We start from the raw sequence: 26,502 nt of genomic DNA, 5'->3' as shown, positions 1-26,502 counted from the left end.
TCTAGCATTGTATTATAATATACATCAAGGAGGTGATTCTGAATACAGAAAATTATTAGTTTTGGTGAAAGACATGCACCTAATTGGTGCTGAGATGAGCAGGCTTTCTATGGTGAAATTTTTAATTTCTACACCCTTGAAAATTAGCATGGGTCTCTCATTTGGTCAGGAGTCTTTTATTTGAGAGATGTATCTGTTGTAGCTTCTGTGAGAGACCTGAAGTTTGAAAAAAAAAAACACCTAGAAACAGAATGTTTAGTATCAAAAATAATGTGTTATGGCTTGTACACATTTTATTTTTGAGAAGCTGGACACTTGCACAAAGTACACAAAATGATACAAATATTATTTTCAACATCCTGTTTTATGGACTTAAGATCAAATTTAACCTAAATAAGCTTGTATCCTTCAGTGTGATTTTTGCCACACTCATTAAAAAAGTGAGAGGACATTGTCTGGGACATATCTGAGATTAAACAGTTAATACCTGAGTCTTAAAAATATCTTTATCTTAGTTAAATAACATCAAGGGCGTATCTTATCATGAGCCTGGGTTATGGGAGCTGGCCACCTCAGACTCTAAAAGTTGCAAAGTTATCTGCAGGTTAACCAAATAAGACGAACAAACAATATTTCTTCATATAGACACCACCCTCCAAAATCTAAAATGAAGCTTCACTTATGAATATAGTTGGCATTCTTACATAAAAAATAAAAATTAAAGCAATTTATCATAAACTACTTTTTATAACTTTAGTAAATATATTGTTGGAAGTGTTTTGGCCAGGGTTCCTTTCCTGGCTTATGCTTATGTTCTTTTTGTTTGTCTTTTTCATTCATTCTTTAGTTTGAATTATTTAGTTTAGTATAACTGCTGTTAATATTGTTCTATTCATTTATAAATTAGTTGAATGTATTATTATTTATGTTGTGTTTAAAAATATGTATGTACTGTTTTTTTAAACACCTTAGTATCCCCTGTGTTTTGTGGGTAGTTCCTCAGGAGGCGGAGCCACTTGTCCATCACTGTTGAGGGACTGTGCTTGGTCGTGTAAAGGCTTATGGGTAATACAATCCCTCGTCGTCCATTGAATGCCCTTTGTGGCTTTGTGTCTTGTTTTCATTATTTGCTTCTTTGTATTTGCTGCTTTTTGTGACTTGTTTTAAGGATTCTGTTTTTCTGGTTTTTGTACTGGGACTTGCTTCATGAGCATTGTCTTTAAACATTACCTGTTCGCCTCATTTTTTTATAATTTGAGGATTTTGCTATTTTGTAATGTTTGCTAATAAATCCTCTTTATGAAGACTTGTCTCTGTTCAAACTTCAGTATCACGGTACTCCCACTTGTGAGACATAATTTAAGATATTTGATACTGATTTTTGTATTTTGAACTTTAAAAACCTGGTCTCCATTTTGAGTTCTAGACAGGCCTAAAGCCTCCCATTTTCCTATTTTGAGGCAAGCCAGATAGGTTTCTGGCCTGTTTTCTGTGGGCCGCTTTGATGTCCTCAACTATTTTTGCTCTTTTACTCTCAGAATTATTACAGGATGGAACAAATAAACTGCATCGATCATTTTAAATAACTACCACTAAACAAGGACTAGGTTATAAGCAAAATTGGCAACATCATCAAGCAATGAGCTGCAAATATCTGTAAGCATATTAAAGAGGCCATTTAGTAAACATTGGAAGAAGTCAAAATGTACTAAGAAGTCAGCAGCAAAATTTGGAAAATATGCCAAATTGCAAACCTGCAAGAAGTATAATATGAAACATACGAAAGCACAGAGATGACAGGAAAATTTAAGGAAAAATACCCTGTATATAAGAAAATGTATTATCTAAGCATAAATCCATCCTTCCATCTGTCTTGTACAAATCAGTATTTTTTATTCACATGAGTGAAATTCTGTCTAATCATCATCAAGCAAAAAGCAAGTGTAAATCCAGAATAGAAAGATAATCCACCACAGGGCACATTCACGCAGAGACTCAGGCTAATATTCGCATATCACACATAGAGTTTCCAATGAACTAAAAGTGGTCTTCATGATGTGTAAAAACACAGAAATAACTAGAGACATAGGGGCAACATGCAACATTCACACAGATGGTAACTGGGCCACCTTGGACTTCGCACTCCTTAAAACATTACATAATTGTCATTCCCAAATGTAAATAGCAGAATAAATGTGTATTGAATGTAATATGAAGTTAGTTTCCAAAGAAACCAAAGGCAAAGGGAAATCATTGTAGAAGCACCCAAATAATAAACCAACAGAGAAAATTTCAGAATGCCAAGAAGAATGCTAGTTTTTAAAAACATGTGAAGACATTGGATGGCCTACTGAGCTGAACCTTTGAGGTTTTCTCATAGTAATTTGAATTAATCCTATGGCTTTATAAAAAACATGTATCTGTTCCACCTTTCAAAATTATTTTTTTTTTACTGTGTCAGGGTTGAAATGGGTAAATCCCAGCTAGCTGGTAGGTTTGTTTAATTGTCTTTCAATAATTGCTTTTGTTATGTATGAAGCAATAGACAAATTGAGCATCATCTAAATTTTAAATCTAATTTACAGATTTACAAATTAACTTTGGCAAAGGCGATAACAACAGAAAAAATTACAGATTCAAGAGTTTGCAAGACCCAAAGATAAAGGAGCCCATACTGCTGTTGAATGGAGTCTAAATACAACTAGTATTTTGTATATGAAATCAGCCAACCACCAAGACATGAATAAATTGATACAGGGACAACAGGTTAGGAGGGTCTTATATGGCGCAAGAGGAATCTTACATTTTTCATATTTCTTCAAACATGGATGTAACAGAGAAAAAGGAGAGGTGCGCAGTAAAGTAGGATCAGGTCAGAAAACAAAATTGAGCCAAAAGTGCAACAAGATAAGTGTTGCATTTGGCATTACATCTTTCACTGGATTTAATCAGTTTTTAATCAAAGATAGGACATAATTAAAAGAAAAAGTGACAGAAGTGCAATTCTAAGTGAGCAGTTTATTAAGCTAGGATATTGCAAATACCCTCAAAGTGGTAGATGTTCTAGGCTTTGTGCAAGTACAGTATTTCACATGTCGTCATGAAACAATATTTAAACAGTACAATATTTATAATGGGTAATAACATCATGCCCTGGTTAGCTCTGTTACTTTATGTATCCAGCTTCCTGAATTGAATTACATGCATCACCATTGTCTGTGTAGAGTTTATACATCTTTTCCAAATCTCCACGACTTTTCCCTCCATATTCCCAAAGACGTTTGTGTTAATTGTTGATTCCAAATCGTGTGAGTGTGCATGAATGGATTCTGTCCTATCTAGGATTGTAATTGAAATTGAAAGGAATATTTCTCTGTCTGTTTAAAGGAGAGGTGACATAAAAGAGTAAGAACTGCTATGGGCAGGATGTATTATAGCATTTGTTGATCCATCCATCCTCAAAATCTACTTACCAGAGCACATGGCAGCTGAAGCCTATCCCAGAAGGCAGTGGACACAGGCTGGTCGTCCCTGTTTACTTCAAACAAGCTTAAACTAAAGTATGTGAACTCTAGGGTGCGGAAAGAGGTGAAAATGAATGTAAAAAAATGAGGATATGGGCTTCAAGTTCAGGATTCATTCTGGAAACATCAGGTATGAAGGAATTCCTTCCTGTGGTGTGCTCTACTCACAGATTAAAGCCTGTTTCCATCGACCCTATGATTTATAGGCAGAATACCGGAAGAGGTGGAGTCAGGTGCCCTCACTGGACGTCTTCTCGTGCTGTGGAGGGAATAGGAGAGGACATGATTAGCTCCAGCGCCTCACATTGTCCTGGGGTGGTACTACATACCTTAGAGGAGCCCTGAAGATGATCCACACATGCACATGTGTGACACAGGATATAAGTAGCAGTCATGTAATTCTCATCAATCCACACAAGGTTTGCAAAATGGCTTATTTTATTATTGACAAAACAGCAAAAAAAAACAGTCTTGTTTGATGCTGTTTGTTACCTTGGACTAAATTTACCTAATTTGTAGTATTTGGCAAAATCATGTTGAAATTTCAGTTATGTCCTAAATGAGTAGAAGCACAGAATTATTATTATTATTTTTTATTATTTTATTTATTTTATTGTAATCATTCCATACAAATCAATCAATTTTTACAAAAAATAGAATTGAAAACAAGTCGACCTCCATCCCTGAGAGAGAGAGCATGGCCAACAGGGTAAAACTTGAGGCTTTTAAACATACCTAAATTGATGAGTTTAACAGGCCAATAGAAATGAATGGAGAAGGAAAAGAAATGCAGAGATAATTGCTTCTTTGGTGCTTTAAGAGCTTATTCTAAAATATTATTGATTAGATCCTGCCAGGTTTTGAAAAAATTCTGTACAGATCCTCTAACTGAATATTTGATTTTTTCCAATTTCAAATAGTATAAAACATTGGTTTCCCACTGACTTAAAAGAGGAGAGTTAGGATTCTTCCAGTTTAGCAAAACAAGTCTGCGTGCCAAAAGTGTAGTGGATGCAATCACAGTTTGTTTGTCCTTCTCCATTTTAAAACCATCTGAAAGAACACCAAACACAGCTGTTAATTGGTTAGGAGGGATTGTGACACCAAGGCTGTCTGAAAGGCACTTAAAAGTTTTGGTCCAAAATTATGTTAATTTGGTGCAGGCCTAAAACATGTGACCCAGTGAGGCAGGGAATTGATTGCAGCGTTCGCAGGTTGGATTTTGCCCTGGAAACATTTTGGACAGTTTTAGGTGAGACAGATGTGCTTGATATATAATTTTAAGTTGAATAATTGTATGCTTTGCACATATGGAGCTTGAGTGAATTATCTGCATTACTACCTTCCACTCCTTTTCTGATATGTTGAGTGATAGATCTTTTTACCATTGTCCTCTTGGATCTTTGAAAGGGAGAGATTGTAAACTAATTTTATATATTGCAGAAATGCTCTCTGAGTCCTCCAAACTGAGCAATATTTTTCCAGCATACAGGAAGGTGCGAGATGAGGGAAATCAGGCAGGTTCTGTTTGACAAAGTTTCAGATTTGAAGATAGTGAAAGAAATGTGTAGCTGGAAAGTTAAATTTGGAATGTAATTGTTCATAGGATGCAAAGATGTTGTCTATATAAAGATCTCTAAGCAAATTAATCCCAAGTTTTTTCCAGATATTAAAAACTGCATATGTTTGCGAAGGTTGAAAGAGGTGGTTCTCTTGCAGAGGTGCCATAGATAACAGCTTATCCATCTTAAAATGCTTTCTACATTGGTTCCATATTCTGTGTGAGCGAAGTACAATTGGGTTATTAGTATATTGGCGATAACTTGCATTTATTGGGGCACAAAGCAGAGAATATAAACAGGTACTGCAGGATTTTACTTTTATTGCGGACCAGGCCTGTGTATGTTCATCTATTTGTGTCCAGGTTTTTATAGCTTGTGTGTTTGCTGCCCAGTAATAAAACTGAAAGTTGGGTAGAGCCATGCCACCTTCTGCCTTAGATCTTTGTAGGATCGCTCTTTGGATATGTGGATGTTTTGAGTACCAAATAAATGAAGTTATTGTTGAATCCAATTGCTTAAAAAATTATTTATTGATGTATATTGGAATGTTTTGAAATAAAAAAGAAGCTTATTCATCTTAGCAATGTTAATTCTTCCAGCTAGAGTGAGATGAAGGGTTGACCATCTATGCAAGTCTTGCTTAATTTTTTCCAATTTTCTGTTCTAGTCCTTCTCTGATATTTCCTTTTATCTGATCAGCATTTCGACAGTGAGCTGCCAGTGGTTCAATGGCGATTGCAAATAGCAGTGGTGACAAGGGGCATCCTTGTCTGGTACCACGTTCTAGTTTAAAGTAGTCTGAACGAATGTTGTTAATACAAACTGAAGCTTCTGGATTGGTATACAGTAGTTTGATCCATTCACAGATGTTTGGGCCAAACCCAAATTTCAATTTAATTTAATTTAGTGAAAAGGTATTTCCATTCAATCATGTCAAATGCTTTTTCTGCATCCTATGATAATATTTCTGGGGTGTTTGACTTTGTTGGTGAGTATATTACATTAAACAGGCGTCGAAGATTGGAAGATGGGCGTCGACCCTTGATAAATCCAGTTTGATCTTGTGATATTACCGAAGGCAGCACTTTCTCCATCCTTCTAGCTATAATTTTTGAGAGTATCTTAACATTATTCAGAAGTGAAATTGATCTGTATGATGTACGTTGTAATAAGTCCTTATTTTGTTTAGGAAAGGCGGTGATCAATGCTTGGTGAAAAGTTTGAGGTAGAATTTGATTGTCTCTAGCTTCTGTAAATGTTGCTAATAGGAGGGGAGCTAGCTGAGCGGAGAATTTCTTATAAAATTCTACAGGGTAGCCATCAGGGCCTGCTGCTTTCCTGCCTTGAAGTGACTTTATAGCATCTAGTAATTCTGATAGCATCAGAGGTTTATCCAGTTCCTCCGCACTAAAAGTATCTATTTGTGGTATTTGTAATGTATCCAGAAATGTATTAGATTGTGTATTGTCTTCTTTAAACTCAGTAGAATATAAGGATTTATAGTAGTCTCTAGTAATGCGTGCATTATATTTTTATGGTCAATGATTTTGTTTCTGTTCGTGTTGGTGATTACTGGGATTGCATTGCAAACTTCTTGCTTGTGGATTTGTTGAGCTAAAAGCTTATTAGCTTTCTCTCCGTGTTCATAGTAATGATGTCTGGATTTATAAATTAGTTGTTCAGTTTCTTTAGTTGTCCAGAGGTTGAGTTCTGAATACACAGCCTGCCTTTTCCTATGTAGAGCCTTGCTTGGAATCCTGGCATGTTCTTCATCTATTCTAGTAATTTTGCTTTTTAGCTCTGATACTTTCTTGGTTTCTAATTTATTCCTGTGGGAAAGATATGAAATAATCTGTCCTCTTAAGAAGGCCTTTAGAGTTCCCCAGAGTATTCCTGCAGAAACCTCTGAGGATGTATTTGTCTCTAGGAAGAAACTGATTTGTTTGGATATAATTTCTGTGCATTTCTCGTCTGTTAATAGAAGCGGGTTAAGATGCCATCTGCGAGGTGAGTGTGTGGGGTATAGTGACTTTAGCTCCAAGATCAGAGGTGCATGGTCGGAAATAACAATAGCATTTTACTTGCAAGATTTAATCGTAGGCAGGAAATTATTATCTATAAAGAAATAATCAATTCTTGAGTAGCAATGATGTATTGGTGAGTAGAAAGAATATGTTCTTGAGTTTGGATTTAGAATCCTCCAGGGGTCTGATAAGTTGTGGTCAGTTACAAACTGTGTAATTGTCTTTGTAGTGTTAGATGTCATCCCCCCTGTGTCAGGAGTCCTATCTAAGAGTGGAATTAAAACACAATTAAAGTCCCCAGCCATTATAATTTTATGAGTGTTCACATTGGGAATGGATGCAAATACATTTTTTATAAATTCCTTATCATCAACATTGGGTGCATAAACATTTATCAGAATTATTTTACAGTTAAATAAGTTGCCCATGACCATCACATATCTCTCTTCAGGATCAGATACTACAAATCTGAAGCTAGAATGGAACATTTGGCCAGTCCAGTCCTAGCACAGAATTAGAGGGAGGTATACGGCAGTTGGGAGTGACTCACAAAAGTACAGCGGTGTCAAGGGCTTGCCTGGTGAGGAGGAAGAGGAATCTAGTAATATTAGCAATGCTATGTTAGGAGGCAGGAAGGAGAAATGTGTTAATAAACTCTGACAACAAGCACAGATATTTATTGATAAGCCCAGTAGATACCGTATTATTATTAAAACTACATTGTCTTATATTTCCCAATCCTTCCATTATTCCCTCCATTGTGAGTATTGTTGGTTTTGTATTAACCCACCCTTCCTCATCCTAAACTTGTCTGCAATGGTAACTGATGTAGACATGGTGTTTACTCTATAGCACTCTACATAGTCCCATTTGATATACAAAGCATCAAACTCTTTCAGCTAAACTTACTTTTTCACATGACTGCATTATTACTGTGTGTTGGGAGCACCTTTTAATTACAATTAAACAAATGATTTAGACAGGCTACATTTTTCCCTTAAAAATGAAACTTGAATGTATTTTAGTAAGACTGTTACAAGAATCAAAATCTAAACACTTAATTAATTCTGCTCTGCTATTTTTGTGGTGAATAAGTGTAAATGATGCTGAAATAATGTTTGAATAACATTTCTGAACTGCTTGATGAGTCTAAAAAGATAAATCAATTGTCCTAAGTTTATTTTCTTCTATTTCATCCAAAGTGAATTTATCTTCTTGGAGTAGCTCCTTTAATTAATTTGATTTAAGCATCGTACATTTTCATTAATTCATATTCTTTGTTTTTATCATTAAATAATATTTTTTGTCAAACATGAATATTCCTGATGATTTTTATGCATTTCATCCTATAGTCGCATATTATAACTTATTATGACTCCCAAAAATATTTTATTCATCTTTGTTTCAGGAGGTTACAAAGAGGAGAACATCCAAAAGTGGATACTTTCAGGGTAAGTGTAAATTAGATTTTTTAAACCCTTTATGGATATAATTAATTAAGTAACTTTAACTTTCAATTAATATTATTAATTTTGGGTATCAGTGCAGCCATCTGTTCTTAGTATTAGGGACCATGTCATCCATTTTTTTGACCCATTTACTTCAATTTTAGTATCAAGGAGTACCCAAGAGGCTACAATTTTCTGGCTTGAAAAGTACACCATTTATCATCATACACATTGATTATAAACTGAATATTATTCTTTTGGTTCTGATTTGCTAAAAAAAAAGATTTTAAAAAATATTGTGCTCATTTGTTAATGTTAAACATGATGTTTTAAACTTTGTTTTCACATATGTTGGTTTTAAAAGGGGGAAACAAAAAGTTGGATTAAATAGTTTGGTCATTTCAGCAAGAGTTTAACAGACAAGTAGTCTCCTGGGTATTCTGCTAGAGGTAGAGAACTAACAGTTTAGGAAGGTGTTGGATCAGGAGAAAAAATGTCTTTAAATAAATAAGGCAAAGTCTTAACCTGGAAAATAAAGGTACTGTCATCAAAACTAAAACATAAATTGAGAATCATAGTCAACATTTCACTGCCAAAGGATCAGTAGTCATAAAAAATGTTTTTAAACAGAGTCACACTAAAAATTGTAATCTAACAAAGCTTGGAGAGGAAAGTAATTTCAGATTTGACTTTTTAACCTGTCACCTGAATGATGTCACAAACTCTAAGGCCAAGCCCCTGGCAACCAGCAGTTGCATTTTAATGATGGGACTCACAAAATGGCTGGAAGAAATAACATGGCGTCAATGACGGAGCAAAATAATTTTTTAGCACTTTAAATACATAATGGATTAATAATCTATTAGCAAATTCAGATTTGTGTACTTAAAAAAATGGATCCAAAAGATCCATGCTAAAATATGACAAACCCTTGTAAAAAATAAATAACAAAACCACTTTATGACACTGGGTAACTCATGAACTTCTTGAATAACTGGACAAATATTTTTTACATTAGTATTCTAAAATTCTACTATTAAGGAAGAGTGATGAGCAATGCAGTAGACAAAAGTTTTAGATAGATAGATGTATAGGTAGATAGACGGATAATGTTTTATTATCTACAAATTGTACCAGTTTAGCTTGTATGACCTGCTTCCATACAGAAAACCTTACTCCTTTAGCATTATAAATAAGCAAAATAATTCTTGTTTGGACACGTCTTTAAGAGTAATTGCAATAAAACTTTGTACCATGTAAGAAGACTGGATAATTAATCCTTATAATAGTAACAAAAAGAACCACATGTATTTCTATAGCAAATTTTTATGCAAGGCATGTAGCTCAACGTGTTTTACAAGACGTTGAAAACAAAAGTTTAAAAACAGCAAAGAAAAACAACAAGTTATAAATAATTAAGTATATGAATATATAAGTGAAATAACAAAAATAGTATGTTTGTTTGTCCTCCATACAAATCTGCACTGGGCGTCCAATTGCCACCAAACTGGGGATGGGGCTCCTTTGTGACCAGGAGTAGGTTATGGGGTATGTTTGGTTGGGAAACATTTTCACGGTGAAGCGCAGGGCACCTTTTCACAAACACAATGTTCAGCACATGTCCCCGTATTTATCATCGACAAGATGACCGCACTTTGCAACAGACATTCACGGCGGCGCCATCTAGCGGCAGCTTTGCTCCCAATGCGTCGCTCTTTACCCATGTTGCTTTAAATTGCCAAGAGATGGAAGAAGTGTCCAACCATGAGAAGGCCGACTGCTTTAATCGGGTAACGGGGAACTGCCATATGGACGTAAAAGCAGAGGTTCATGGCGGCGCCATCTAGCGGCAGTTTTGGCCCCTGTGCGTTTCTCTTTACCCATGTTTCTTTAAATTGCCACGCAATGATACTGCTATATTTCATTCGCCAACATCCGTTATATGGCACCAAGATGAACAGAGACTTGCCTTAAAAAGACAGCATCCTTCCCCCACCATTTTCCCCACACATGGCAGCGGTTGTATGTCACTTCTCTCTGTAGTTACCATCGCCAACATCCGTTAGATAGCAGCACAGTTCAACACAGATGCTCCTTACAAACAGAGCATCCATCCCCACCATTTTTCCCAGTACAGTTTCAGTGCTACTCATTGGCTTTCTGTATTTGTGGAGGTATTTTCTCATTTTCCAACTCACAGTACGATTTCAGTGTTGCTCTTTCTGACTGACTGGTGCTATTTGTTCGCTTTCCAACGCATTGTAAATAACGTAAATTCATCTCACTGTAGTGCTTATTCCGTACGTAATGCCATGTAACACATTCCGGGCAACGGTGGGTATACCTGCTAGTAACAGATAAACTAGAGTCCTTAATTATGGATTAGTTTTTAAGTCTCTCATGATTTTAATGATACATCCAGTGCTATGGTCATTTTTTTTTTTTAAATTCCAGGGGCATGATGTGGGTTCCAAGGCCAAAGGACTCCCTAGTCCCCACTAGACATTCCATCTAGCATAAATATGCTTAAGTATTCCCATTGTTTTTAATCTTCATCCTAGAAGATTTAATGCAGTGTGCCTTGTCGAGAACGGGACTTTCCACATTGATTCCACCATCAAAGATGGCTGCACAACACTTTGATCAGACAGTGGTGATGTTTTAAACCAGAAAAGAAAAGAAGAGGTTAATAATGATTGGAAATCCTTTAAGTACAGTATATGATATTTCACAGACTTCTATATATATTAAAAGTGGGTTTTTAGGAGTTTTTTTAAATGTTCCACATTATTAGCCTGGCAAATCTCTATTGGTAAAGTATTCCAGATTTTGGTGCATAACAGCAAAAAGACACCTCACCACTTCTTTTATACTTAGCTGTTTGAATAATAATCAGGCTAGTGTTTAAGGATCTAAGATTATATTTAAGCTTTTTAAACTTAGTAAGTATTTGACGATTGTTGTTCTATTCATTGCCACTAATTACATTTCATATCCTGCATCTAATTGTGTTTTTTACAAAAACATTTACTTTTGTTCAGATAAAGTCAGTTCCTAAAGATATTCTAAAATGTTTTTAAAACAACTGGTTTTAATAACCTGTGCAAGTTTTATTTTAAAAAATAAAAAACGCAATATAGCATGTGTAATATACTGTAAGACTCATTCTAAAGATCAAAAGATTTGTGACATGTGTAGAAAACACTTTCTTTGTTCTGAATTTAAACAAAAATGCATGCAGACAGAATGGAAGATACTTTTTTCCATTTATTAATTGTATATTTTAATCTTAAAAAATATTTAATATTTTTATCAGTAATGCAAAATGAACAAATAATTATTAGCTTCAAAGAAAAATTCACAGCTGTTCTTTAGCCTTCACATTCATTTACTGTATTCCAGTGGCATAGGTTGAATTTGTGCCGCTCGGGGCGGTGCTTCAATTTGTCGTCCTCCAACATATCTGAATCCATCCATCCATCCATCCATTATCCAACCCGCTATATCCTAACTACAGGGTCACAGGGGTCTGCTGGAGCCGATCCCAGCCAACACAGGGCGCAAGGCAGGAAACAAACCCCTGGGCAGGGCGCCAGCCCACCGCAGACATATCTGAATATGTTAACCTATTTAAATAATAATAAAATTAAAATAATGTATAGAGAAAAATGAAGATACATTTTGCATAGATTTATTCATATATAGAGAAACAGCAATAATTTTTTACATATAATTATTCATAAGCTTTAACTAGACAAGAATATAGTATAGATGCACTGTTAAGCCGTGTTCTAATTATTAGTTTAATATAATTATGCATTCGGATTGATAACTAAATGAAATTCTAAATTGTAAATGAGTTGTTTTTCTTCCTAGAAATTATTATTGGTGTAATGTTTATGTTTATTTTTGTTATTGCCTCACAAATTTCAACTGCTGTTTCTGATGCCATCACAGAAGGACAGTCTGAAAATAATTTTTGAAGCATTTGTGTATAAAAATCAGAGAATTTTACTTTTTTTCATCCATGAATGATATTTTTCCGAATCCTGCTGCTTACACACGAATTGTACTGAGCCTTTTGGCCAATAATGCTGCCCCCAAAAATGTGCCACCTGGAGTGGACCGCCCACCCCTAGCTACACCACTGCTGTATTCAGTTTGCAGTTACTTCTAGTTACCAGGACTTCCAAGATTCATGTTCTACAGAAGTCATTTGTTTTTCTGCTTTCTTGAAGAAAAAAAGATAACTGCAACCTGTACAGTGCATAACATACCATAACAACATTGTCAGACCTCTTAATTCAATGCAGGATCACTGAACCAGAGCTTTTCCCAGTAAAAAATGGGCATAAGGTCAGAAACAGTCTTGTTCAGGGCATCAGTCCATTACATAACCCACTTGTGCACACAACCACACAGGTCCAATTTGGAATTCATGCCTTCTAGCAAGTCTTTGAGGTAAAAAGTAGATTACTCAGAGAAAACCCCTCACAGACAGGCACAAATTGTGCATGAGATTCTAACCCATTTCACTGGATCTTTGAGACACCCGCTGTGCGTAAAAATTTTAGATAAATTATATGTGGTAATAGTTCATTTTTTCCAAGCTAAAGTGACATCTTTATTCATTAGTTACTGCTTTAGTAATTATTGAAATAGAGTAAAACATTGTAAACCTAATGCATCTGCTTTGGTTTACTAGTTCAGCCCATACATCTGACCTTGACTTCTGTTTACAGGAGAGATGCAAATAATGACACGCTTCAGAACTCAGACCAAACAGGTAAGGCGGCATCAAAGCATGATTTTCTGTAACATCAAACAGACTCAATTTTAATAGGCTATTTTTAAAGACCTTGGATAAGCAATAATTTCTTTCAACCAAAGAACTTTTGAAGGTCAAGTGTTGATAATACAATTCAGTAAAAGAGTCTGGTAAGTTATTTTAGAATTCTGACATGTAATTTTATTTGTAATACAATTGCTTTATTTCAGTAGAAAGAAAAAATTAATGAGCATGTACAGAAAAATGTTTTCCCATTCTCTATTTTATGCAAGAGTGTGTTTAAGTATATGTTAACTTCTGAAACCTATCTTCCTTGTCATTTTGTAGGATTAGAACTAATGGAGGATGCACTTTAAATACTTGCTTCTTAGTTTTGCTTTAAGCATTGGAGAGAAACTATATAAAATGTATTATTATTATTATTATTATTATTATTATTAAGTGATCCACTGTGGCAACCCCTAACGGGAGAAGCCAAAAGAAGAAGATTATTATTATTATTTCAAAAATATAAAACATTTTTACAGACAAATATTCAGTTGAGTACTTCCCTCTTCTGACTGAACAGATATACTAAATTTATAATTGCCTGTATTTAATGTTAATTTTTGAGATTTGTTAGAATTTATTATTATGACAAAACCATTGTACACCTTTTCAATTCATATATATATGTATATGTGTGTGTGTGTGTGTGTGTTTCTGTGGTGTAGTAATTAGTTACTGCTGCCTCACTGCCTTATATCTTCTAAAGAGTCAGTTTAAAATTAGGATGAGAGAGAGAAGAAAACAAATGAATGTGCAAATAAAATAAAAGGAACTTTTGTTAACCAAACCTTAGAAAGCCATGTTTTTTTTTTGCTTTCACATCAATCATGTTGTTACTTTTGCTAACATTAAAATATGTGCAATAATCTGAAGCAGCATAGTGAGAAGATGGTGGGTGGAACAGCAAGGGACAAGTTTGCCACAGTGGTGAAGGGCTCACAGGCACTTTAATGAATTTCCAGCTAAATATTCCAAGTTCCACTTGTATACTCTTCCTTTTGCTTTATTTTTTTTTTCTCAATCTTTCTTTCTCTGGAATTTGTTTCAAATTCACCTTGAGTCATAAGATTCATGTGAAATGTTCAAAAGGCCCTTGTATTCATTCCCCTGTGGGTGAAGCCAAGGTTTATTATTCAGAATCATACATGGGCTGGTCTTTGCCACTAGGTGCAGAACAGGTAAGAACCTTGAACTTCAGCTATTTTTTTATTGATTTTTAAAGTTTGTCCTGTTTTACTACTATGCGGGTGGAGCCGTGGGGGACAGCCAGTTATAAATAAAAATGAGCGTAACGTTACACACTACACAACAGTTCTAACTTTTTTTTCCAAGCGGCAGCATTTAAAAAGAGGTGCTCTACTTTTTTCTCTTATTAGGTGGACATTTGAATAGGCTCTCTAGTACTGAAGATGATTTACAGCTGGGAGTGGAAGGTACAAGCTTGTTTTGTTTTGTTTTTTGTTTTTTTTGCTTTTGTAGACAAGTTTTAAAGTATATTTGCTAGCATTATCATATTATAATTTAACTAATGATAATTAAAGTTTACATACTTGGTGATTCAAAATTGGCCTAATGCAGTTGCAAATGTGGGTATGTGCTTCCTGTAATGGGATTTTACACAGTGTTGGCTTATTTCCTGCCTTGTGTCCAATGCTACCAGTATAGGCACAAGCCCCTCCAAAACCCTTAATTGTTTACATGAAGGGACCAACAGTGGGCATTGCAGCACCCCAAACCTCCAACACAATCGCAGTGGCACAAGTCTCGGGTGCAAACAAATGATTTATCCTAAGAATATCTTTCTAATACAGGCTTTTCTCTGTCAAATACAAATGAATCCTTCTCTTCTTCCCTTTCTCTCTTTCTTGCACCTCCACTCGTCCCAGGTGAGCTTTGTCTTTCTACCACACTCCAACTTGTCTGGATGAGGTTGAGTGGCTACTTTTATCTTGGACCCCCGAGTACTCAAGAGTGCTAGGGCATAACTTGTTGGAAGCACAATTGGAAGCCTCAAAAAGTAGGGTTCATGGATCCCTGTAACACCTCCTGGTGGTACCCACAGTACCTGACAAAGCTGCTCTATGTGACTACAGTTTCCAGCATACGTTGCGGGTGTCCATACAGGTAGCATCGCCCAAGGAGGCTGCCATCTAGTGTGCCGCAGGATCATGTAGCCCTGCCAGGTTGTTTCCCCCTGTGCTTCTGTCACACTGGCCTCCTGGCCAGGTATTGTTCCTTGGTCCATCCCTGCTGCGACACTAGTGTATCTGCTACTGCACTAGCATTTTCTACCTTTCTTCTGGATGAGGCAACCTTGTGCCTCCGAAAGGCTTGCCCCTTGTTCAAGTAAGGAACCTTTCACCATCCTGGCCAGGATGCCCACCTACTTATGGGTGCTGTCCTTGACAGCAGGTTTGAGAATAAGAATGAGAATAAGTACTTTTGGAAACACAAACAATAATATTTAGACTCTTTTTCTGAAAAATAGAATACCTTACACACTTTCAAAACAAGGCAAACATCACACCATGGAAGTAAATGCACAACAATAATCAAGTTTTCTGTTTCTAAATATTAGAACATTCTGGATGAGAACATGCCATTCAGTCCAACAAAGCTTGCCAGTCCTATTCTCTTAATTCTTCCAAACTAACATCAAGTCTAGTTTTGAAGGCCCCTGAAGTTCTTCTATGTGTCTATAGTTCTCTGTGTGAAGAAAAGTTTCCTTAATGCTTCTGCAGAACTTATCATTAACAAGTTTTCAACTGTGTCCCTGTGTTCTCATCGAAAATTAAAAAATATGACAGCAATGTAAGCTGCAACAAGTACACTACAATATATTCTGCCATTTTCCCATATCTACTACTTACAGGTGTCAGCTTTTAAGCTTAAAAAGCTTAAGCTTTTAATATGATGGTAATCGATTCTTCTCATATAGATAAGCTTCTCTTTACCTATAAATTGTACATTTGAGCATCAACATCTGAGCATAGTTTCTTAGTCTGCTCCCATTCATTTTCAATTTATTTCAGGGTGTCTGGCAGGTGGAACATATCCCAACAGTGATGTCGACAAGTTCAGAACTAAGTTTGAATGGTACATCAGTCTATCACAAGACACACTCATGCACATGCCATGAAGTTCATTCATATAGGACGTATTTAGATTTGTCTGTAATTCTAGCCCATATATCTTTGGGGATGTTGGCAAGTAACAGCAATACCACATGGACAAAATGCACACTCTCCTCTGATGATGTCTAGACCAACAATGGAACCAAGAATGCTGGAGCTGTGAGGCAGCTTCACTTTTGCAATTTATTTATTTAAATTTTTTTATTAAAATGATCAAGATGTGGCTTTTATTGTTTTTTTGTAATGCATTCACTACATAGATATTATACATAGGAAATTTGTATTGATTAGTTCAAAGTGAAGCATGTTTTAAACAATTTGTGAGCATATTTTACTTTATTATTTAAGTAGAACAAATTATAAACTAATTTCTTCACAAAGTCTTGAATATTTTTTTCAGCCTGTGTGTACTCCAGTGAGCAAATCCAAATAACCATAAATGAAAACATAAGGTAAGAGTCTATAATAAATCTTTTTTAAGGAGGCAAAACCAAATAACCATAAATGAAAACATAAGGTAAGAGTCTATAATAAATCTTTTTTAAGGAGGTAAAGCAAACTATGATAATTATTAAATCACCGTATTAATGCATCATTGCCTTAATCTAGTACAGAACTTTATGTACATTTGCTGGAGTGACAAGAATATATTTTATCAAATGAAAGTTGCTAAGTGTAAAAAGTTTGATTATTTCATTAAAACAGTGTATGTAATTGGAATACTACCATTCCATTCAAAATCTTGTAGTTTATAGTTTGAAATCTTAGCCACTATGCCACAGTGCCCCACTGGCACTACTTTCAAATAATTTCAGAATTATTCTCTCACATTTCTAAGTAGGCATTTTCTATTATAAATTATGCACATTTTTTCTTTTTTAATTTTGTAAAGTTCAGTAACTTTTTATGTAGTGTGCATGTGATATTGTGGTAGGTTTCTCATTGTATAAGAGATGTTCAGGAGGAAATGGGTGGCACAGAATAACGGCACGACCCAATAAATACCCTAAAAGAGAAAGAGGAGATAACCTAAGAGGATGATCTGGCAGACTGTTAGAGGACAGGTTATGTAAGAAGTGCCATTGTCTCTTACAAGCTCGGAGAAAAAGGCCTTGGAAGGTTTGCATGTGGGTAGAACATCTCCTGGATAATGAAGGGCAGCATATGGCCTTAGGACAAGGGGCTCGCAGATGTTTACAGGGATTTGGTGGTTACTTTGCACTTTGTCTTTCTTTTTTTAATCCCTTGCCTATGTGCTTAGTCTTATATATTTGGGCTTTCTTGGCACCTTTTTTTCGTGGAAGCACCACATTCTTTGCACTTTCCCATAGTGTTGTGTTTGTGTGTAAGCTGAAAGTATTAAAACAGCACTTTGCTCTATCTGCGTCACACATATTTTATTGCACCTCATAAAAGGCAAAGCAAACACATGCTCACATGATCATGGAGAAAGTGAGTAATCATAAAACTACACTTGTATAAATAGAAGTCATTTGCTGATAATGGATGACTAATATTTGCATAACAAATATGATGTAAACCAAGTGAGAAAAAAATGATGATATGAGCAAAGGCCACTGTAGTCAGATCACTTTAGAATGTTTTCTTTTTTTGTTGTACACTAAATTGTGTAAAATTGATTTTTCCTTATTAAAGATCACCTATTACACGTGCATGACTAGACGAACATGCGGATATTTAATAGGATTTTATTTTATTTTATAATATATACAATAACTATTAAAAAGTATTCGTAATTTTAAAAACAATCCTGTACTTATAAACTGAGACTTCACTGAAAGGTTTATGTCTATAATCTCGAAAAACTTGAACTATATTGAATGACATCCTTGATGGGGTGAACCACCCATTAGAGGCTGAGACAGATGTGTGCTTTACACATTCTTGGGAAGGGAGACAAAGGTAAATGATTTCTATATTTTAATGTCTTAAGTGCTTTAGCTATATTGTGTATTCCGCAGTGATTTTGTATAATGTCCTGAAAGAAAATGGAAAATAATGTAAAAGAAGTTTATCTCTCAGAGGATGGTTATCAAAGGAGTTGCTTCAAAAATATAGAAAACACCTAATTAACTATTTTGGAGCTCGATAGGGATGTATTATAGACCCTTTCTGTCAGATGTTGAAAGCAGGCCATATAAAGAATTTAATATTGTAAGATTTTTTGAGACCACTACAACACCCCAACTGCTCTATGCACTGAAATTCCATTAATGCAGGCTGGAATTTGTTGTCCATTGCTGGTGCAACTACATGTTCGCTGGCTTACCACGTAATGTGTCAGTCGCCTGTTGTTAATGAGAGGAGCATTTTAAAACTGGTCACTGACTTGGCCTTGAGCTCACTTTCTGTCTCCCCTTTTATTCAGGAAGGCTATCAGTTCTTTTGATCTGAGAATGGAGCGAATGAAGGACAGCATCATCATCACTGTTTGTATGCTGTGTGTGTTTTGAGTGACAGCTTTGAAAATTGTGATGGGCGGCTGGGGCCATTTCCCAGCTGGGAGGCCAGTATACTGGAAGGACCAGGGGAGCAGATGTGCATAGGACAATGGTTCCCCTGGAGAGCTAGATGGCAGCCCCTCTGGGTTGAAGCGGCACCTCAGATTCTTGCAGGACTTCATGGAAATTGGAGTTTGGCACTGCCTTTTTGGGTTCCGTGGGGGCTGCCAGTGGAGTTACAGAGGCCTATTTTGCGTTTCCTTCACACCTGGGAGTACTTCCAGATAATGTCTGGAGGGAGAGGACGACCCTTGCTAGAGGAGGAGTGGAGCATGAGAGAGAAAAATAAGAAAGAAAGAAGTACTGTGTTTACTTGTGCATATTGGTGGTTGATGTACTGTGCTGCTGAGGGGAACAATTGGAAACCATTTCCCCTAGTAAATAAACATGTGGTGTGCTGTAACTTGTCTGTCTGTGTCAGTATGGGCAGTCAGTGCACCCCCTGCAGGCCACAGAATGTTCCTGTCTTTAACAACAATAAAGCTGATTTTTTCTGGAAACCTGGACTCACCTCCTTCTCTTCTGTGAAAGTCTGTTACCCACACGTCAGAAGTAGCAACATGAGTTGGTCCTTGCACAGATGGATCCTCAACAGGTATAAACGTTCCTCTTTCACCAGAGTAACATGAAGCCCCTGCAGGCACTCCTGTTCTTATCCGTCCCAGAGATATGCTTATAAAGATGGCTCCTTCAGATGGCCCAGAGTGTTTCCTATTCTGTTTTGAATGCATGCTCATGTTGATGCACTTGGACAGGGATGGCTGGGTTACTATCTTGGCGCTTATTTGATCAGCGAGTAGATACAGGTCATGCGAAATCTTCCTCCCAAGAGAGTTGATGATTATGATTTCCTGAAGCAGTAAATCCTTATCTGTATGGCTATGAGCTTCTCAGCCAAGGGGCGTTAACACTAGAATTACCAGAGCCTACAAAAAAACTCTTAGATCCGGCCCACCTTAAATCCGTTCGCACCTCTCCGCCACTGTCCTTTGTCCTGTAAATGTAAATAAAGACAAGCAGCAAGCAGCCGGCTATTCCATCCCCCCACCGACTTAGAACGTGCATCAACTTCTCCCAGCTCATGCCTTGATTGATTATCTGGGAGTGAAGTGGAGTTTTAGAGTGGAAATAACAGATCGTTATTTGGAACACACACTTTTCATGTGTGTTCCGTTTCTACAATGATCTGTGTAAACACATTTTTAAAACAGAAACATTTTTCATATTTTAGTAGTAAATGACAAAACGTAGGCACAAACTGTATAATGTTTGAAGCCTGAAGTCCAAAGATCCAATTAACACTTTTACAAAAGGTTCAAGGAAAAGAACAATGGCTTCCGTGGCGTAGCGGTAAGATTTGCTGACTTGTAATCAAGAGTCCCCGGTTTGATCCCGACTCACTCTTATATTTGCCATTTTCAGTAGTGAGCTGCTCTTATTGTTAATATTATACACATACACTTTGTTTGCGTCTGTAACACACAGTGTACATTTATAGGACTTGTAAAAGTTACCATTTTTTTTTTCACAGTTATTCTCTCTAAATCATGATCACGATACATACTACCGCTCCCCCACCCAGGGATCAGACGCTGTTTTTTTTTTATTTGAAACTGGGAATAACTGGAGATGTGAGTGGTGTTTTGAGACAATGGAACTGGACATTCTCACATCTGGAGGGATAAAAGCTGACACACAGACACTACCTTCTGCCTTCTTCGTATCTCACCGTCACCTGATTTTTTTTTAATGGTTTTACTGTATTTAGTGTTCCTGATCACTCTGAATTAGTATACATCTTATGGTCTATGATGTCAAAAAAAAACAGAGACATAGGTATATATAATATTTGGAATTATTCATTTTATGACCTGTATAGTACACTTCGGAAAACTTTGTGGCACGGATGCAACATTATTAATATTATTCATATTCATTCGCATAACATCTTGCGGTTTGTAATCAGTAACCGTGTTTTTTTTTTTCCCCGCTCTTGCCAGTTCCAACATGTTGCTGTATTCTGTTTCTTTTGTACTCCAGGACATGTAGAGGACAGAATAGTACAGAGCAGTAAGTTCAGCGCTATATGCAATCATCAGATTCAAATGTTAACAGTTCACACACACGCAAGGATTGTCCTTCCTACATTTACAATGTGTGTACCTGTTTCAATGTACACACTTCTCTCAATGCTGTGGTTTCTATTACACACCTGAAAGAGACAATATATGTGAAAACATCATCACACTAATGCAATATTATTTGAAAAGGAACAGCGTCAGATCGGGTGTGAATTTATGCTGGCGCTGTTACTTAGAGTCAGATCAGGAGCTTATTCAGTGCGCAAGAACATGCAGGTGGCCAGTTGCTGTGTGTTACAACATTCTGGCGGTGATCAATGCACATGTACTGCTCAGCCTGCAGAGGAACTTCATCGTTGCATCTTACTAGAAAAGGCGATGGAAAAAGAAAAGGAGGATTCAACATCGACAAGCTTCTGCTCCAGACAGCCGCTTTACCCAGGAAAGTAAACTGAGTCAGTGTCACCCCACCCCGCCCCTCCTGATCTGACGTGCTACTTTAGTTACGATGGAATATGAGAAGCTAGTAAATTAAACGATTTTAAGATTAACTTTATGATGTTCTGCTTTTATGACTAAATAAACTACGTGATTAAAGTGGAAATTTTGAGATTAAAGTTGACATTTTGTGCTTTTTCCCAATGTGTGCCTTTTTATTTCTCTGTACCCTAATAAGCTTTCATATGACACTCAGATGGTGGCACAGTGGCACAGTGCTGCTGCCTCGCAGTTAGGCGACCTGGTTTCGCTTCCCAGGCCCTCCCTGCATGGAGTTTGCATGTTCCCCTCGTGTCTGCGTGGGTTTCCTCTGGGAACTCTGGTTTCCTCCCACAGTCCAAAGACATGCAGGTTAGCTGCTTTGGCGATTCAAATTTGTCCCTAGTGTGTGGGCTGGTGCCCCTCCTGGGTTTGTTTCCTGCCTTGTGCCCTATGTTGGCTCCAGCAGACCACCATGACCCTGTAGTTAGGATATAGCGGATTGGATAATGGATGGATGACACTCAGACGGTGGGCTACAACTCACCTTTTCATGGCAACTTTGATATGTGACAACTTCTTTTTTATTTTGGGCACTGTGCAACTTTGTGAACTTGAGCTTTCGAGTTTCTCCGACATGCTGTGTCACTCAATCAACTTCCTTTTGTTGTTTATACCACTGTTTAAACCAACAAATAGTAAGTTTTTCCTTGCCTCCACTTGGTATTCACTGAAATTCTTCTATTTTCCCCCATACTTTTGCCATTGTCTTTTCACAGAAGGCTGATCTTAAGGGCTATTTATATTGATTTGCATATTCAAAGAGGCGTAATTATGAGAGGAGTTAGGGCAGAACAGCAGGCGCGTGCACGTGCGTTACTTTTCACGCTGACCGGGATTTATGTAGTGGAAGAACATGGAAGTTGACGAACGCAAAGATTTATGCACCTGGATTTTTTTTTGCGTAAGCACATTTCCGCTTACGTCATGTTATAGTGCGAATTCTACCCACGCCGTTATGCATGAGGCCCCAAGACAGTTAGAGGGCTCTTCGCAGCAGGCACCGGCATCTTTCAGCCTCCTCAGATGGGGCAGCAGCTTCATGCTCTGGGGAAATATTGGCTGGGAAAAGAAGGGACTGCTGCCTCGGGCTCTGGGAAAGCTGGGGCTGACACACCGGTAGAGTTTGCGCACCTGCAATGAGACAACAGCAGCTTAGAGTTTGCATTTAAACAAGCACATGTTGCAGATGATTGTTACTATGAAGAGCAGGAGGGCCCATATTTCAAAACTCAACACATTTTAAATAAGGTTTGCTTCTTGTATTGGGTGATTTTCGATCACATTGGGGGCAGGCTGATTGAGCAGTTGATGGTTCTGAGTGGTCATAGAAAGACGGTACTGAAAATTGCTCACAGCCATAAGAAGAAGAATTGCATTTCAAAACACTTTTATTGGATGAATATGGTCAGAGATGTTGAACAGTTTTATAAGTCTTGCTCTGACTGTCAAGCTGTTTCCATTCATAGGCTGGCTAGGACTCCCCTCTTACTGATGCTTATTTTGGATGTCCCTTTCGAGAGAGTTGGGTTAGAGATTGTAAGTCCACTTCCCAAGAGTGAGAATGGTTATTGGTATATACTTGTATTACTAGGTTATGCAACACAATATCCCGAAAGTGGCTACTCTGTGGGACACTAACATGCAGGGTTTTGCTAAGGCCCTGTCAGTGGTGTTCACTTGTATTGGCATTCCACGCAAGATTTTAACTGAGCCAGGTATGCCCCTTACTTCCTGTGTCATGAAACAGCTATGTGAGAGCTTTGCAATTAAACAATTCAGCAACACTGTTTATCATCCCCAGGCAAATGGCCTGACTGAATGATTTAACAAGACTTTAAAACAGATGATTCAGTGGGTGGCTCTTGACGACCCGTCCTGCTGGGACATGGTGTTTTGCCCTTCCTCCTGTTCTACTCAAGCATCTACCGGCTTAAATCCAGTTGAACTATATTAGGCATGTGGTCATGAGGGGTGTTGGACATTTTTTGGGAAGAATGGGCAGGGGTTCGCACTGATACTTACAGGGCAAAATTTGTCGATCGGGATGCAAGAACATATTTCTGATTCATCCTCAATCACTGTGGAGCATCAGCAACATGAACAGGAGGCCCAGAAATGTAATTATAATAGAAAAAGCAAACTTTTTGAATTCAAAAAGGTCGATTGGGTTCTTGTTTTGATACCATCTGACCCACATAAGTTTCTGGCAAAGTGGCCCAGTGCTGCGGTAGTTGAGGAACGAATTAATCCTATGGACTATAAGGTTAGGATTCCTGGCTGGCTAAAGCCCACATAAATTCTACATGTTAATATTTTGAAGGAGTGGCACAATCCTAATGAGCTATTAACCACTGTCTCTGCAGTGTCTCAAAAGGAGATTGCTATTGGTGATGGTTTGATGGACACTTAGAAAGCTGAGTTGCTGTCCCTAATCAAAAGGAACTTCTATGTGTTTTTGGCAGTGCCTGGCCTGACAGAAATTGCTGAACACAAGATTGTGACTGAGCCTGGTATAAAGGTACCGACACGCCCGTATCATATTCCAGAAGCAACAGAAAATATGATATGCGAGGAGGTTAAGCAGATGCTCAATTTGGGTGTGATTCGAGAGAGAAATAGCGAATGACACAGTCCAATTGTTCTGGTACCAAAAGCAAATGGCTTCATTTGGTTTTGTATATATTTTTGACACTTGAATAATATTTCCAAATTTGATGCATGCTCGATGCCACATATTGATGACTTATTGGAGAAGATTGTGGTGCAGCTGGAGGAATCCAGCTGTAAGAAGACTACTTTCACCACCCCAGATGGGTTATTCAAATTCACCAGACTCCCATTTGGTCTCCATGGTGCACCAATGACTTTTCAGCAGATGATGGATCAGATTCTGTGACCCCATTCCATATATGCTGGAGCGTATCTCAATGACGTAGTCATTTTCAGTAATGATTGGTGGTTGTATCTCGGCTACCTGCAAGCAATGCTTGACAGTTTGAGGCTGGCTGGGTTGACAGCTAATCCTAACTTCTGGAGTTTTTTTTTTTTCTGTTCACCCTGTCCATTGGACCTTACTCGTATTCTATGTTAATTAATGTTGACTTATTTTATTTTCTTACTGCGTCTTTTATTCTTCTATTCTTTATTATGTAAAGCACTTCGAGCTACATTTTTTTGTATGAAAATGTGCTATATAAATAAATGTTGTTGTTGTTGTTGTAAGAAGTTTAAATTGTGTATTTTGGAAACACATTATTTGGGGTATTCTATGGGGATGGTTTGATTAGACCTCAGTTGAACAAGGTGGTTCAGGTACTAGCGTATCTGTGTCCAGAAATGCAGAAGGAGGTTTGTGCTTTCCTCGGACTTTCTGATTATTACAGGAGGTTCATTCCAAACTTTGCTCACAGAGCTGCCCCTCTCACTGATCTGATGAAGGGCAGAAAGAATTTCAGCATTGTCTGGACTGATAATTGGGAAAGATCCTCCTCTGACTTAAGGACCCCTTTGTCTTTGTACCCAGTTCTGTAGAATCTGGACTTTTCTAAGGAGTTTATTCTACAGGGAGTGCATTTGGTTTGGGGGCTGTACTCTCTCATACTTTCAATGGGGAAGAATTTCCCATCGCGTTTCTGAGCCAGAAATTGCTTCCCAGGTGCATAACTCAATCATTGAGAAAGAATGTTTGGCAAACAAGTGGGCAGTGGCATCAATCTGCTACTACTTGTGGGACAGGCAGTTTACCCTGGTGACTGGCCATGCCCCACTCCAGTGACTCTGCAGGCAGAAGGATATGAATTTCCTGCTCACAAGGTGGTCTATTAGTTTGCAGCCATTTGATTTTGCTGTTCGCCATAGTCCCAGTTCTGTACACATTCCCTCACGTCTGGTTGAGCGCTTCGTTCTCAATGTTGTGAACAAAATTGAAGGGATCTTTATCAAAGGAATTGTTTCAAAAATAGAGAAAATGTCAAAATTAACTATTATGGAGCTTGATAGGGATGCATTTTGAACCCTTCCTGTCAAATGTCAAAAGCAGGCTATATAAAGTATCTAATACGTATATTTAGCTGGATGTGTGATTGTGTGTTGAAGCGCACAGGGGCTGATTGAGAGCTCAGCTGGTATCACCCAGAAGCACAATGCTTGCATCAGATTAGAAGCTGCTCCGGCATGCAGTAACAAAGAGATTTCTCACTTGCAAGTCTCTATAACCCAAACATCATGGGTTTTAGAACCGGCGATTCTATAGCAGAATGTTGAATCAAGCATGTACTTTGTGTATGTCCAATATGCCATTTCACACCATTGAACCTATCTCTGCCATATTTTGCTCAGATTCCCTATTTGTGCACGAACTACCACAGAATATATTTCGTTCCATGAAATGTTTTACATAATGTAACCCACTATATATTATTTAATAATGAAAACTGAATAAAACAGCATGATGATTCCCAGTGTGATATTTAATGTGAATTTATAGTTACTCCCTCTGATTTCTGAGGTTCAAGATGCCCTTTGTTGGATGGAAATGTAAGGTGAATGCTGATAGTAATTCACATTCTATACAAGCTGAATCTGCAAACAGGTTTTAGTTCAGAAAAAGCATTCACATTTGCTGCTGCATTTCCTTAAGGCAAGTTCTTTGACAACAATCCAAGAGAGCTAACAAAGCATGTTGCCATTTTGAATATACTGATACTGCCTCATTAATATTTTATTAAGAAGTATTAGGTAAATAATCGACTGAGTCATGGCAGTATGATGAATATTAAAAAAATATTTTACTATTTTTGTGCCATTAATTATGCTTCACTTTTGTTACTG

General features: G+C 37.3%; 1 protein-coding gene across 3 annotated transcripts in view; it reads left to right on the top strand.

Annotated features, from left to right (window-relative positions):
- Positions 1–26,502, top strand: part of itprid1 (ITPR interacting domain containing 1) — a 151,933-nt gene that overhangs the window by 29,200 nt on the left and 96,231 nt on the right. For all 3 annotated transcript variants that reach the window (XM_039753176.1, XM_039753174.1, XM_039753175.1), the window contains exons 3-6: positions 8,519–8,561; positions 13,301–13,344; positions 14,772–14,828; positions 16,930–16,981. In XM_039753176.1, the coding sequence (XP_039609110.1) occupies positions 8,519–8,561; positions 13,301–13,344; positions 14,772–14,828; positions 16,930–16,981 (196 nt within the window). The remainder of the gene's footprint in view (positions 1–8,518; positions 8,562–13,300; positions 13,345–14,771; positions 14,829–16,929; positions 16,982–26,502) is intronic.

Source organism: Polypterus senegalus, chromosome 5 (genome assembly GCF_016835505.1).
Source record: "Polypterus senegalus isolate Bchr_013 chromosome 5, ASM1683550v1, whole genome shotgun sequence".
NCBI lineage: Eukaryota > Metazoa > Chordata > Cladistia > Polypteriformes > Polypteridae > Polypterus > Polypterus senegalus.
This window is presented reverse-complemented; position numbering and strand designations above follow the sequence as displayed.